The sequence below is a fragment of the Dreissena polymorpha genome, chromosome 4 (genome assembly GCF_020536995.1).
Source record: "Dreissena polymorpha isolate Duluth1 chromosome 4, UMN_Dpol_1.0, whole genome shotgun sequence".
In the NCBI taxonomy this organism is placed as follows: domain Eukaryota; kingdom Metazoa; phylum Mollusca; class Bivalvia; order Myida; family Dreissenidae; genus Dreissena; species Dreissena polymorpha.
Genome location: NC_068358.1, coordinates 48274132 through 48289858, shown reverse-complemented (window position 1 = coordinate 48289858; position 15727 = coordinate 48274132). Strand labels below are relative to the sequence as shown.

Sequence of the window (15727 nt, the reverse complement as noted above, 5' to 3'; positions counted from 1 at the left end):
CTCGCAACATAAACTTCTCTGTATTCAACGCTAACCTAGTATTCTCTATGTATTTGTTCTGGTACGCAAAATAGTCTTTAAAAAATTCACACACAAACTGTAAAACAAGTAAAAATATCACCATATGCCTACATTCAATTTTACGCAGTTTGCGAATTTTAATACATTACGACCGCGAAAAGATAATTTTACTTTACTATAATTCATTTTATTTTCGAAAGAAAATGATCAAAATCCAATATGGCGGCGATTGCTCCTGACAAAATGCTGTTGATGTCAACATTTATGTACACCATCGACGACCTAGTTCTGGCTACCATAACTTTAAATGTCACTTTTTATGATTTTTGACTGGCGCGACTTTGTACAGGTCTGTCAATACTAAATAAACTGTACGCTGAAGTTTCTTTAGCTATCGACGACCTTGACAATTTTGACGAGTAAACAGACCATTGCAGCGACTGACACTTCATTTGACAAAATATACAGGGCAATACGTTTTCCGACTTCGAACGACGAATTTAAGGACGCGCAGAACGTGCACAATGTTTTATTTATCTATGGTAAATGCCCTTATTGTACGAAAAAATAATTTAATATATAAATACACAAAGAATGGAAAACATTCCAGTACACAACAGATAAATGAGTAGAAAATACCCGTGTACAAAATGGGACGTTCCCAATTCCAGTGTGGTGCTATTTTTACCATCTTATACTTTACACAGCTCTATGCCTAACGTGAATTAAATAGGAAAGCAAACATAGCAGATTATTCATGAACTGTGCGATATGTGTATGGCTTGTTGTACATTCTTAATATTTAAGTTAAATGTCAAAAGTAGATCTATATGCTTTGGTTATAAACAATGCACATTACACGAAATAAGTCAAATATGATCAATTGACAATTCAGATATGTCGACATACAGTACATGAAGAAAACATGTGAAATAAGTCGCGTTTATAATAAATCGTCAAAAAAAAATGGGGAAAATGACGCAATAAGTATGTCATTTTATGACGCCATCAATCAGCTGATTCATTATACGGATGGCGAAAAATTATGTCATATGACTAGATTTAAAGGTTGAAGGTCGTATAATTTTGAAGCTTAAGTTTTGTCGACTTTGTTTCTTATGAAAAATCATTCAGTGGTAAATTAAATATAAATAAAAAAATAACAAAACAAAAATCGTGTAATTTTATATTTTATTTCAACATTTCTTTTGGTGAATGTGTCATATATATTTTTTTCTGCAAAATATGCACATTTTCTTCTAATGGGTGACCTTTAAATTCGATCAATGAACCAAACAATATCGACTAATTTTAGCGCATATCGCATGACGTCATTTAAAAAGTAGTCCGTGCACGCGACAGGTATATTCCACAGTGTTGAATACAAGCAAGTATATTCCACAACGTGTTATACTGTCAATGTCGCGGTGAAAATGGGATAAAACACTTTTGGCTGTTAATGTATTTTTCGTTTTGAAGAAGTCTCTTCTTAGCAAAAAATCCAGTTTAGGCGGAAAGTGTAGTGCCTGATCTGACTGCACAGGCTAATCTTGGACGACCCTTTATGCACATGCACTAAGCCCTCATTTTCCCAGAGCTAAGCTCCAATGAATTGCTCATGTCTTTGTGCCCACCAGGAGCTACCTGCGAGAGACGCTGAAGATGGCGAATGCTGAGGACCTGAACCGTCTCACTTCCTGCTCTCTCGTCCTGCTGGGGCACATCTTCCTCTCGCAGGGAAACAGCAGGGTAAGGAACCTGGCTGGGGCTGGAAGACTAGTAACAAAGCTTCAAACTGGTGTCTCAATAGACCAGTTTCACAATACTAACATTGTTACTATTTTTTAGATATCATGTGACGCTTCGAATTTCAGAAAAAGGCTGAATGTGATAACTGTCTTTTCCAATGTTATGCAAATGGTGGAGAATATTGATGATTATAGGGCATTTGATTGTTATAATTTACATTCTAGACAGTTATTACATTATTAAATTATGTGTTTAGTTAATAAATTGATAAGTTATTCTAAAATAAACATTATAACACCTTAATAATAATTAAACGACATAATATTTAGAACTAGTAGTGAATATTAATCAATTTTATTTCCTCTTTATAAAAATACAATTACCTGTTAGCATGAGACTAACCATAAATAATTGCTCAAACAAAGATATAAATTTGCCACAAAATACAATATGTAGTAATATATAACTACAATTATCAAAGGTATGGGTGTGTTGGTGTGTGATATTTTTCATGAACTATCGAACATGCAAGAGGTTTGTTGAATCAACCATAAGACAAAGCACTGCAAAAAGCGAAGTAAATGACAACTTTTAAATGTTATGTTAATTTTCAGCCTCGTTCTGGAATTCTACTAGTCATGTTATTATATATGCAAGTGAAAAAAACGGATGTAATACAAATCTCTACATTGGTGTCGCACAACTGAGTGAAAAATATATAGCCTTTTATATTATAAATCTTTATTGTGTGTACTTTTTGTAAATATTATTTAACCCAGTCAAACGAAAGTGCTTGTTTTAATTATGTTGTTCCCTACACTACTATTCACTCTTTGCAGGACTCCTTAATGACAGAGTTTTATTTTACCGGTACCATCAAAATACGTTTAATGTTTAGCATTACATTTTTCAAAACATTTCAAATGTATAGGTATTAAGAACTTAATTATTATGATTAAGTTGGCTAATATCTCTTCAGAATTTAGTTTCTGACATTGTATTTTGACAAATGACTTTCAATTTTTTAGAATATGTAACATCTAATTAAGCAATAGTTGAGTATTTGGTGTTGAATTACTCCAACAAATGACTAGTACTACCACAAGAAGACATACAGGTATAATAAATTGTGTTTAATGACCTGACATCTCGCTGTGGTTAATGACACCATGTTGTTATTATGGCCCCCTTCGAAGAAGAGGGGGTATATTGGTTTGCACATGTCGGTCCATCCACCAGATGGTTTCCGGATGATAACTCAAGAACGCTTAGGCCTAGGATCATGAAACTTCATAGGTACATTGATCATGACTGGCAGATGACCCCTATTGATTTTCAGGTCACTAGGTCAAAGGTCAAGGTCACAGTGACTCGAAATAGTAAAATGGTTTCCGGATGATAACTCAAGAATGCTTAGGCCTAGGATCATGAAACTTCATAGCTATATTGATCATGACTGGCAGATGACCCCTTTCGATTTTCAGGTCACTAGGTCAAAGGTCAAGGTCACAGTGACTCGAAATAGTAAAATGGTTTCCGGATGATAACTCAAGAATGCTTACACCTAGGATCATGAAACTTTATAGGAACATTGATCATGACTGGCAGATGACCCCTATTGATTTTCAGGTCACTAGGTCAAAGGTCAAGGTCACAGTGACTCGAAATAGTAAAATGGTTTAATGCTTACGCCTAGGATCATGAAACTTCATAGGTACATTGATCATGACTGGCAGATGACCCCTATTGATTTTCAGGTACTAGGTCAAAGGTCAAGGTCACAGTGACAAAAAACGTATTTACACAATGGCTGCCACTACAACTGACAGCCCATATGGGGGGCATTCATGTTTTACAAACAGCCCTTGTGTATTATTAGTCTGCAGAGTATCTGATCATAATGAGATAATTGGCTTGTGCTGAACGAATGGGAAATTAAACCACAGATCTATCAATTAACAAGATTATTGATAGGTCTTTGTTTAAACACAGCGATAAAAATGCTCAAAGAGTGTCAAAATTTGTGCAAACAATTGAATAAAATCAATTACTTAAATCAAGAAAATGTGTTTAGAAGTGTTTTGACACTTAAAATCTTAATTCTAAATTTACTTCTAATTGTGACTATGTAATATTGTGTTATAAATAGTGATTCCTCATGGAATGTTTAAAAGCCGCTTAAGCCTGAAGGGTTTAAACAAAGATCTTTCAATAAACATAGATATTTATGCCCCCCTTCGAAGAAGAGGGGGTATATTGCTTTGCTCATGTCGTTCTGTCGGTCGGTCTGTAGGTCCGTCCACCAGGTGGTTGTCAGACGATAACTCAAGAACGCTTGGGCCTAGGATCATGAAACTTCATAGGTACATTGATCATGACTCGCAGATGACCCCTATTGATTTTGAGGTCACTAGGTCAAAGGTCAAGGTCACGGTGACCAGAAATAGTAAAATGGTTTTTGAATGATAACTCAAGAACACATACGCCTAGGACCATGAAACTTCATGGGTAGATTGATCATGACTTGCAGATGACCCCTATTGATTTTGAGGTCACTAGGTCAAAGGTCAAGGTCACGGTGACCCAAAATAGTAAAATGGTTTCCGTATGATAACTCAAGAAAGCATACGCCTAGGATCATGAAACTTCATGGGTAGATTGATCATGACTCGCAGATGACCCCTATTGATTTTGAGGTCACTAGGTCAAAGGTCAAGGTCACGGTGACCCGAAATAGTAAAATGGTTTTCGGATGATAACTCAAGAATGCATACGCCTAGGATCATGAAACTTCATAGGTAGTTTGATCATGACTTGCAAATGACCCCTATTGATTTTGAGGTCACAAGGTCAAAGGTCAAGGTCAAGGTGACCCAAAATAGTAAAATGATTTTCGAATGATAACTCAAGAACGCTTTTGCCTAGGATCATGACACTTCATAGGTACATTGATCGTGACCCGCAAGATGACCCCTGTTGATTTTCAGGTCACTAGGTCAAAGGTCAAGTTCACAGTGACAAAAATCATATTCACATAATGGCTGCCACTACAACGGACAGCCCATATGGGAGGCATGCATGTTTTACAAACAGCCCTTGTTATTGTTTATAGATAGACTCAGATGCTGCATGGCATGGCACTATTAGAAATAGCATCACGTTCTGGAATTCTGCAAGTGACATGCGTTGGCGCTCTTATCAATTTTGGCTTATTGTTAAAAGTGTCTATTGAGCTTTGTTCTGGAAAAACTTGGCTTAATGCATGTGCTTAAAGTGTTGTCCCAGATTTGCATGTGAAGTTCGCACAGGCTGATCAGGAATGACACTTTCCGCTTTAACTGGATATTTGTTTTGAAGTGACTTTCTGGAAATGAAAAATTCCATACAAGTGGAAAATGTTGTCCCTGTTAAGGTTGTACAGACTGCTCAGGCTAATCTGGAACAATACATTACACACATGCATTAAGTCCAGTTTTTCCAGAATGTGGTTCAATTAAAGGGTCTAGTTTCAGGAATTTCTGGCCCCTTTGAGTAGTTCACTCAGTATGTTGGTTTACTGCACTGTTTTATCTGCATATAAAGTGTTGATAATTGCAGCTAAGGATGGCTTCACTGTTTCCACTGTGGATGTCAGTGCACTAGGATATAACATGTGTGTTTCGTTTGGGGTTCAAAAATAGATGGGTTAAACTTTTATATGTTGTGCCACCTCTTTTATGCAATATATTGTCCCCTTGTTCAAGTTTTAATAAATTACTGCTGACAGCAACAAACACAATCATAAAACCTTGACTAGTCTATTGTGCACCTTCTTTTGTCATCATGGTGAACAATGTGTTATGTAGCAGCTCTGTTTTTTCCAAGCCAACATTGATTTTCACAAGGCTTTTTTTAAGTTGCTATACACATTTTAGCTGCTATTAGCTGTATATGCTTAAGAGTGAGCTTAAGTGGTTTGTCACTGTCCATCGTTAAGAATGACTTCTCAGAGATCACAGGTTGGAAATCTACTGAACTTGCCAGGAATGTGTTTATTTACCAAAATGTGTTGAAATCATTTTTTTTGTTAAATGGCCACCAGTGGTGGAGCACTTTTCCTTTAATAGATTTATAGAAAATCCCATCAAAAACTACTAACTGGATTTCAATTTTACAAATGTTACTTTGGTTTCTGCATCGATTTTAGTTTGTTTTTGTGTATTAAAAAGTAGCATAATTATTTCTTCTGTCTGTGTTTACAGATAGTTTCAGAACATTCTCCACTGCACTTCTGTACCATGGCACTGTGATATGTTTGTGTTGAGATTGTTGGTAGTTCTATTGCTTACTTGAATATGAGCCTTGGTCTGTGAAAATGGGGTTTAATGCATGTGTGTAAAGTGTTGTCTTATATTAGCCTGAGCAATCAGCACAGGTCAATTAGGGATGACACTTTCCTGCTACCCTGGATTTAAGTTTAAGAGACTACGTGGAAAAAATTAAGTAAAATCGGAAATTGTTGTCCCTGATTGACCTGCCTGGAATGCACAGTCTAATCTGGGACAACACTTTACGCACATGCATTAAACCCTAAATTCCCAGATCAAGGTTCATATTCCTGTTTTGTGTCTGTGTTTCAGGAATCCCAGAACATGGTGACCCCAGCCATGCAGCTGGCAGGCAAGATACCAGACGTGCATGTTCAGCTATGGGCCTCTTCATTACTGAAAGGTATCGCAGTCAGGCATTCTCTAGCTAACTCAATCAATGATATAAGCTGTGTTATTGGAAAATTGGGCCTAGTGCATGTGAATTAAATGTCATCCTAGATTAGCCTGTGCAATATGTACAGAAAATAAACAAGAAAAACATAAAATGTTACAGTTCAGCATTTGACACTTTATCTCGGCAATACTGAGATAAGGCTCAATTTATTATTAGGGGTGCATTTTACCTAGTGATTTGATAAAACAGTATAATTAGACCTGACATATGACCCACGTCAAAACTGAATCTATCCCATATTAGGCCAGCATAGCTACAGACCAGATTGTGCATCAAAATCATCAGGACCTACCTTGTCTGCTTATGAGACCACGAAACCTTGTGTAACTTTATAGTTGACAGGGTAGCTCCAGTCCAGACTGTGCAGGCCTGTCTGGAGCTACACTGTTCGCATATGGCATGAGATCAATTGTCTCAGGATGATGATGCAGCTAATATGGTCCACCGTTTTCAGACCTGTATCGGCTGTCAGGGGACTCTGTAAAGGAAGAGGAGGAGTGTAGACTGCACGCAAACTTCTCCAAGATGCTGCTAGAGGACCACTTCCAGTCCACACAGCTTTCAGAGCATGGGCTGATACAGGTGAGCACAGAATTATACAGGTGAGCAAAGACTTATACAGGTGAGCACGAACTTATACAGATGAGCACAGAATTTCACAGGTGAGCACAGACTTATACAGGTCAGCACAAACTATATAGGTGAGCACAGACTTATATAGGTATGAAACAGATTTATACAAATTGGCACAGACTAATACAGGTAATCTGTCGAAACGCAGACTTACACAGGTTAGCACAGACTAATCCATGTCAGCACGGACTTATACAGGCCGATAGCAGTTTGTGGTTGCAGAAACACAGTGGAGTTTTTCATTTAGCAGACATATAATATATGTGCTTTTTTCTTGCCTCGTGTTGAGCAAATTTCAGATGGCTAGAACATGTCTGTCTGAGGTTGAAATTACTCTTAGTTTGGGCTGTGCCAATTCCAATGATTCCACAATATACAACATACATCAGCAGGAGACCAGTATTGTTTGGACAAATGGTTATTTACCAAAGAAAATAAACTCTTAAGTTACCGAGTACAAAAATGAGATGGCACATAATAATTATGTGTTAAAATCATGTTTTTGATTTCTTGGGAACTAACACGTTTGCAAAAAAAACACTTGTAAATGGTGAAAAATAGTTGTAAAGGAGAATGTAATCTTGACTTAAAAACCTTTTGGTATTTGAAAAACTTAATCGGCAAATATTTCAATTAACCATCATACAAGTGGACATGATAGAAAAGTGATGGGAATGTTTTCTCATAAATTTGTCTTTTTATCCCCTGCCATCGGCGGAGGGATATTGTTTTGGCGTTTTCCGTCCGTTTTTCCGTCCGTCTGGAGCCATATGTTGGAAGTGCTTTGGCGGATTTCATTGAAACTTGGTATGAGTATATATATGGATAAGAGGATGATGCACGCCAAATGGCATTGTACACCATCTGTTAATAACGGAGTTATGGCCCTTTGTATCTTGAAAAAATGCTTTTTTGAGTGTCAAATATAACACTTTTGTGTCCAGAAGCATATTGGCGGGGGATATCCATTCAACGAATTTGCTTGTTTTCAGTGGACTGATGGACCATGTCCATTTCATTTGAACACTACTGGAGGCATCTAGGACGCTGATGAATTTGGAGGAATGAGTAGCAGCTACCCAGTCACCAGGCTTTAAATCAACCTGTCTAGAGAAAGAATATATTAAATTTAGAAGATTAAATTTGAACTGAAATCACATTCAATCTTCTGAATGGATGCTAGTTGTCTTGTATATTCTGCAGAATTTTAAACAATTTTTTAAGTGATCATGTATACAATAAGACAGTTCACTGGTCATTTACCTGTAGTACTAGAGTGTTAAGTGAATTCAGTAAAAAACACCTTTATATAAACTACCGGTCTTTGTTTGCCCTCTACTGAGGACATATGGGACAGCATCACCCAATGGGTGTTTGTTTTGGGTGGGTGGGGTCGTATTATCCATTGAAATTGTGTTTTGGCTGTATAACTTTTTATTGCCTTGGACGATTTTAAAAGGACTTGTTTACAGTCCGTATATTTTTTTATTGTCATTAAATGTGTTTAGTAATAAAATTGTTGTTTTTGCAATAGTTTTGAATAATTTGAACAACTAGAAGCAAAAACTTATGTGCTTCCACTGCGCTGTGCAGGCTTTTGAAGAGTAGATTAAAAGCCATGTTTATTCATTTTCAGATTATGATCGATGATTATCAATAAAGTATCATATGGATTAAATATTTTAATTAGCGTTTTAAAATATTATGGATGTATTCTTTTTTTAATCAATTATAAATTATAAACAATGTTTATTTTGCTAAACTGTTAACAAGCCCCTTTCATAATATGACTTTTCATGATTCTCCATGACCAAATGTGAAAGATCAAGGTCAGGCAATTGGCATATATTTTCTTTTCCACTCCATAACTTATGACAAGGAAGAGTTGATATAAATTTGTTTGTTTAGTTACTGATGTATTGCATCCCGGACCAGGATATCCTTTGGAGCATGTGTTACCTTCTGTGGCAAGCTTTGAGTAATCTTTTAATATATTGTTCATACATTAATGTCAATTTTGTTTGTTAGAATATTGTGCATGAGGAATAATTAAATATTCTATACAATATCACTCAGGAGTAGTACTTAAGAAATGAACAATGACATATTTTAGCTTTGTATTTGATTGGGTAGCTAACTTATGTTGTTCTTGTGGTTTTGTTATATGAAATACACATATGAAACTCACATACTATAATGTTTATGAGGTGTTTTAGATTGAAATTAAAAAATCAGTTATTTGGGTAAGATAAAGATCAGTTTGTTTTTTATGCCCCCGGTAGGGTGGCATATAGCAGTTGAACTGTCTGTCAGTTAGTCTATCCGTCCGTCCGAAAAAAACGTTAACATTAGCCATAACTTTTTCAATATTCAAGATAGTAACTTGATATTTGGCATGCATGTGCATCTCATGAAGCTGCACATTTTGAGTGGTGGAAGGTCAAGGTCATCCTTCAAGGTCAAAAAAAAATTAAAAAATCAAAGCGGCGTTCTCATGAAGCTGCACATTTTGAGTGGTGGAACTTCAGGGTCAAGGTCATCCTTCAAGGTCAAAAAATTTTTTTTTAATTCAAAGCAGCGCAATAGGGGGCATTGTGTTTCTGACGAACACATCTCTTGTTTTAAGCTAACCTGAGCACAATGCGTTCAAGGTGAGCTTTTGTGATCTCCTTTTGTCTGTCACGCGTTTGTGATGGCTTGCAGCATCAACATTTGCCTTGTTAACACTCTAGAGGCTACATTTATTGTCCAATCTTCATGAAATTTGGTGAGAAGATTTATGCCAATGATATCTTATACACAGGTTCGAAAATGGTTCCAGTTGGTTGAAAAACATGGCGACCAGGGGTCGGGGCATTAATCCTAATATGGCTATATTAAAACCTTGTGAACACTCTAAGAGGCCACATTTATTGTCTGATCTTAATGAAACTTGGTCAGAAGATTTGTCCCAATGATATCTTGGACAAGTTCAAAATGGTTCCAGTTGGTTGAAAAACATGGCCGCTAGGGGGTGGGCCATTTTCCTAAAATGGCTTTAGTAACACCTTGTTTGCACTCTAAAACTTACATTTATAGTTCACTCTTCATGAAACTTGGGGTCAGAACATTTGTTCTTATGATATATCAAGTTGCACAGAACAGGTCAGTTCTTTTTTTTGTATCTCAGGTGAGGGACTTTGGGCCTTTCAACCCCTCTTTTTTATTAATGTCATTTTTTTTTTTTAGCAAAATCCTGAGTAATGATTACATTATCTTGGGTAGGAATCAATTATGTGCAATAATTAGTGTTGGTCTACATCACTGCTTGCTACTTTTGTACGAGTCAAATTTTGCTGTAATTTTGCATGCATTTGTTTGTTCCCCAAAAAGGATGAGCATATCGTTGACGTGTTGTTTGTCTGCTCAAATTCTTATAATGATGCAGCTCAGTTTGCGTGAGTCTGAACAGTTTTCCCGATAATCGTCTCTGTCCAACTTCCGTCTTTGTGTCTGTCTTTCCATGTGTCACACTTTTGGTTTAGTGCAAGAAACAAATTATTTTAATTTTATGAAACTTGATCTGCAGTATCCCTATTAGGTGGACAGTTGCATCCTTGAGAGATTGTTCCGGACCATCGATTTTTCAAGCAAGGGAGTTGGTGCCCTTTTATTTGATTTATATGTCACTTTTTGTTTCTGTTCAAGATCTCAGATACTTATAATCCAAATTTAATGAAACTTCATATTCAGCATCCTTTAAGGGAAGCCATATGCATCATTGTCAGGTTGTCCCATGCCAGTGATTTTTTAGAGAGTTATTCCCTTTCGAATAATTATATGTCATTTTTTGTTTTAAGCACAAGATCGATGGTATAAGTTTGATCAAACCTATGATGCAGCATCTCTATATGGAGGACATGTGCAACATTGTAAGATTGTCCTGTGCCAGTGATTTTTCTGGGAGTTATTCCCCTTTGATTATTGATGCGCTATTTTCTAAAGAATTTTTTTGTGTCAGAACAAGATCTCAGGAAGAAATTATCGAAATTTCATTAAATCTTGAATTCATTTTTCTTTAAGGGTGTTGTAAGGTCATACCGATCGGTTGATTTTTCAGGGGACTTTGCCTTTTGAATAATACGGTAATATCTTCCCATGTGAGATCTCTGACACTTGTGATCTAAACTTCAAGACACTTCATATGCAGCATTCCTATTAGGTGGACATGCATATATTGTCAGGTTATTCCATTCAATATTTGTTTTAGGCAATTATATTCCTTTGATTAATAAAATGATTTTTTTAATGAATTTTATATTTTTGTTTCTGATGTCCTGAAGTAATGATCTGAATTTGCTCAATCTTTATATGCAGTGTACCTCCAGAGCAAACATGGCCATTTGGTAATGTCATTCTGCTCCAGTGAGTTTTTAGGGACTTGATTTTGGTCATTGTTTTCCAAAAATTAACAAACAATTATCCACAAAGCGTATCACAGGAGAGCATCTGTCAGTTTCACCAATATTCTTTATAGATTTTTGTGTGTGTCTTTGTCAGGGGAAGATTAAACATATGATTGGATGTGCAAACGGCATAATGTACCATCTACATGTATACAACCTTTGTGGTATTAAACATGTCAATTTATCAATACATTATTCAGATTGGGTGCTTAATCCTCAAAATCTGAAGAATATTTTAGTGCATTATTTCATCAGATTAAATATGAATGTATCAATTTAAATTGAATGGGAGAAAACTTTCAAATTGAAAATATAATTAATGTTTCATTCTTTTTTCCAATTGTTCTCCACAATACAGCATTGTTGCTAGGATTTCTTTATAAATACCTCATGTCATTAAAGCAACATAAATAAACATGATTTTCTTATATGTTTACCAACTCATTTAGCTCATGTAATTACCTGTGTGTATGAAGTAGCGGGTTTGATTGTTTATGTGAGCTATGGTAACAGCAGGGTAATAAATGGCATTCACTACAAATGATGTGTATGAGCATGACCTCCCATCAAATATTCTTTGTGAACATACTTGCTACTTTGGCATGAAGTAACAAAAAATCAGGCACAAAAGCAAGTCATAATAATACAATTTGCTAATTGGCGGCCATTTATCTATTACTGTTTAATTGTCATTTATCTTCGAATACTTCTATTATCCTAACTTGGGTTAAGAAATTCATTAGGGTAAATCCATAACTTCTACATTACAATATCGATACTTGTTCACTGCCCGATCATTTGTACTAACATTCAAACTGGGTTACTAAGTGAATATGATTTGCATTTCATGTCATTAAAACATTTACTATAGACGGACTAAAAAATGAAAACTACAAATGAATAATAATACTAACATGCCAGGTGAAGAAAACTTCACTTGACTGACAAAAATGCAAGATTTAACATTCTATCAAAGCGAATATGTCTGCCATTGTATGTCTAATTTCTAGTCCAACATTTCAGCTCAAATATTCATTAGTCTTTCAAAACATCGGTACATGGCAGGACACCACATCTTATGTCATCTTTTCCACTGTAACAAAGCATCTATTTACAAATGACTACCTAAGTACACTCATTTTCATTTCGGATACTTGTCCTCAGTAATGGCTGGGCAAATTATAAATATAAACTACCAGGTACTATTTTTACGACAATTCTAGTACATGCAAAACTTATCAATATGGATGATGTAAACAACAAAATAACAATAAAATAAATGTGTATTTCATATAGACATTTGATATACTCGATGTGACTGCCATGTGACAATATGACTGTTTAGTGATATATTGTTCAGAAGCTCACCTCCTGTTCTTAGAACCTACTTGGCATAGGTTCCACTTCTTTTGGGGAAAAATTCAAAATGATTTAGTAGATCGATAATAATAATAAGCGATTGCAGTTTCTTTTTGGTGAATGTGTCAATTTATGGACTGAAAAACATGTATGTCATGATAATATAATTGGTTTAAAAATATGTTCTTCACACAGTCAAAATCCATGAGCGAATTACATTATATGTCATAACCTGAAAAGGTCTTCACCTTTTGAAAGGCACTGGGATTGTGCGTTTGTGAAAAATACCTTACCCGATTTTTTTTTTAAACATGCATATTTGCTCAAACACATATAAAACATACGCACCTTTTCAATTTCTAATTAATTTAAGAAACACAATAGCCTACATGGGAAAAAAATATCTTTAAAAAAGGTAAGCTGAAAAGTAGAGACCTGTTCCCTTACACTGCGTAACATGCGAGCTACTAGAGCACAATATATGTAACCACATTACCTACATGGAGAATAACAGCACCCTTACTAACGCGCATTGGGTCATTGCCGACTTGAAATTGCTTTAAGTCAACCGGGGTGACTAGAAGCCGATTCTTGTCACCCTATGGTGACTTCAAGCCGATTCATGTCACCCTGGGGTAACTTCAAGCCGACCGGGTGACTTGAATCGGCTTGAAGTCACCCCAGGGTAACATGAATCGGCTTCTAGTCACCAAGCCATTTCAGGTCGACAATGACCCAATGAGCCTTACTAACTTTAGAAATTGTTTTCGTATAGGATACTCCTGAGCAACACAACTGCTGACCACTGTTTACGATCTCCTCACGAAAGGCTTCATATACCGTTCCACATAAAAGGCTTCTTCATAAACTAGAGCAGTATAGCGTTATTGGCAGCATCAACCACTAGCTCGAGGATTTTCTCACAGACATGAGCATGAAAGTTGTGGAAGGAGAGAAATTCAACCCGGCTACAGTCGACCCCGGTGTATCCCAGGGCATAGTCATATGCCCCATGCTATTCTTCTGCCACATCAACAAACTGCCAGACTCAGTTAAGTAATCAGGTTGCCTATTTGCAGACGATAAACTTCACAAAACGTCAGGACTGCATTGTCCATCAGTAAAACGTGAAGCACTTAAAAGACTGGGCCAACACATTCAAAATGCGCTTCAATGCCAAGAACACACAAACTCATTTTCCCTTGGACAATATTGAAGGTGAAACAAATTTGAAGATATTATTGTTCACGCAAATACAATTACCAACTAAAGGTCAACTGTCTTACAGAGGGATCGACCATCGCTCATTGGGCCATTGTCGACCTGAAATGGCCCACAAGTCACCCGGGGGTGACTAGAAGCCGATTCTTGTCACCCTAGGGTGACTTCAAGCCGATTTATGTCACCCGGGGGTGACATGAAGCCGATTCTAGTCACCCGCGGATGACATGAAGCTGATTTAAGTCACCCGGGGGTGACTAGCTTCGGCTTGACGTCACCCCAGGGTGACATGAATCGGCTTCTAGTCATCCCCAGGTGACTTGTGGGCCATTTCAGCGATGTGCGAGCATCCCCTCTCCCGTTGTGCCAACACTGAAAGGCTCTGCAAGACTGCAACACATCTTGGTTAACGGCCGTGTCGATCCAATTATCTATCGAGCAAATTACAATGCATAATACTAGCTATTTTTAACTAGGCAAATGTGTGGTAAGGCGAAAATCTATGTATCGTTTATATAATATATTTCTGTCGGGGGAAATTACGGTGGCATAGAGGTGACATTCACTTCTCTTTTTTTAAATTGCTCTCCTCTTTTTTTCTATCTCGTGGCCACGAGTTAGCTATGTCGTGGCCACGAGATAGAAACAAGAGGGCCTGAAAGGCCCAAAGTCGCTCACCTGAGATAACAAGATATTATTGGGACAAATCTTCTGACCAAGTTTCATGACGATCGGAAAATAAATGTGGCCTCTAGAGTGTTATCAATTAAGGTTTTACTATAGCCATATATAGCCATATAAGGAAAAATGCCCCGCACCTTGGCAGCCTTTTTTTTCAGGCAAAGGTTACGATTTTCAAACTCATCCAAGATATCATTGGGACAAATCTTCTGACCAAGTTTCATGAAGATCAGAAAATAAATGTGGCCTCTTGAGTGTAAACAAGGTTTTACTATAGCCATATAAGGAAAAATGCCCCGCCCCCTGGCGGCCATGTTTTCAACCAACCGGCATCATTTTCGCACTCGTCCAAGATATTATTGGAATGAATCTTCTGACCCAGTTTTATGAATATCAAACAATAAATGTGGCCTCTAGAGTGTTCACAAGATTTTACTATAGCCATATATAGCCATATAAGGAAAAATGCCCCGCCACTTGGCAGCCATGTTTTTCAAGCAAAGGTTACGATTTTCGAACTCATCCAAGATATCATTGAGACCAATCGTCTGACCAAGTTTCAAGAAGATCGGAAAATAAATGTGGCCTCTAGAGTGTTAACAAGGTTTTATTATAGCCATATAAGGAAAAATGCCCCGCCCCCTGGCGGCCATGTTTTTCAACCAACCGGCATCATTTTCGAACTCGTCCAAGATATTATTGGAATGAATCTTCTGACCAAGTTTTATGAAGATCAAACAACAAATGTGGCCTCTAGAGTGTTCACAAGATTTTACTATAGCCATATATAGCCATATAAGGAAAAATGCCCCGCCCCTTGGCAGCCATGTTATTCAAGCAAAGGTTACGATTTT

General features: G+C 36.8%; 2 protein-coding genes across 6 annotated transcripts in view; one reads left to right on the top strand and one right to left on the bottom strand.

Annotated features, from left to right (window-relative positions):
* Positions 1 to 12027, top strand: part of LOC127880112 (MAU2 chromatid cohesion factor homolog) — a 35519-nt gene extending 23492 nt beyond the window's left edge. For all 5 annotated transcript variants that reach the window (XM_052427342.1, XM_052427341.1, XM_052427340.1 and 2 more), the window contains 4 exons: positions 1659 to 1770; positions 6390 to 6480; positions 6989 to 7116; positions 8160 to 12027. In XM_052427342.1, the coding sequence (XP_052283302.1) occupies positions 1659 to 1770; positions 6390 to 6480; positions 6989 to 7116; positions 8160 to 8210 (382 nt within the window). In that variant the 3' untranslated portion in view covers positions 8211 to 12027. The remainder of the gene's footprint in view (positions 1 to 1658; positions 1771 to 6389; positions 6481 to 6988; positions 7117 to 8159) is intronic.
* The window catches only part of LOC127880130 (pyroglutamyl-peptidase 1-like), a 483820-nt gene that overhangs the window by 34283 nt on the left and 433810 nt on the right, over positions 1 to 15727 (bottom strand). The window lies entirely within an intron of this gene.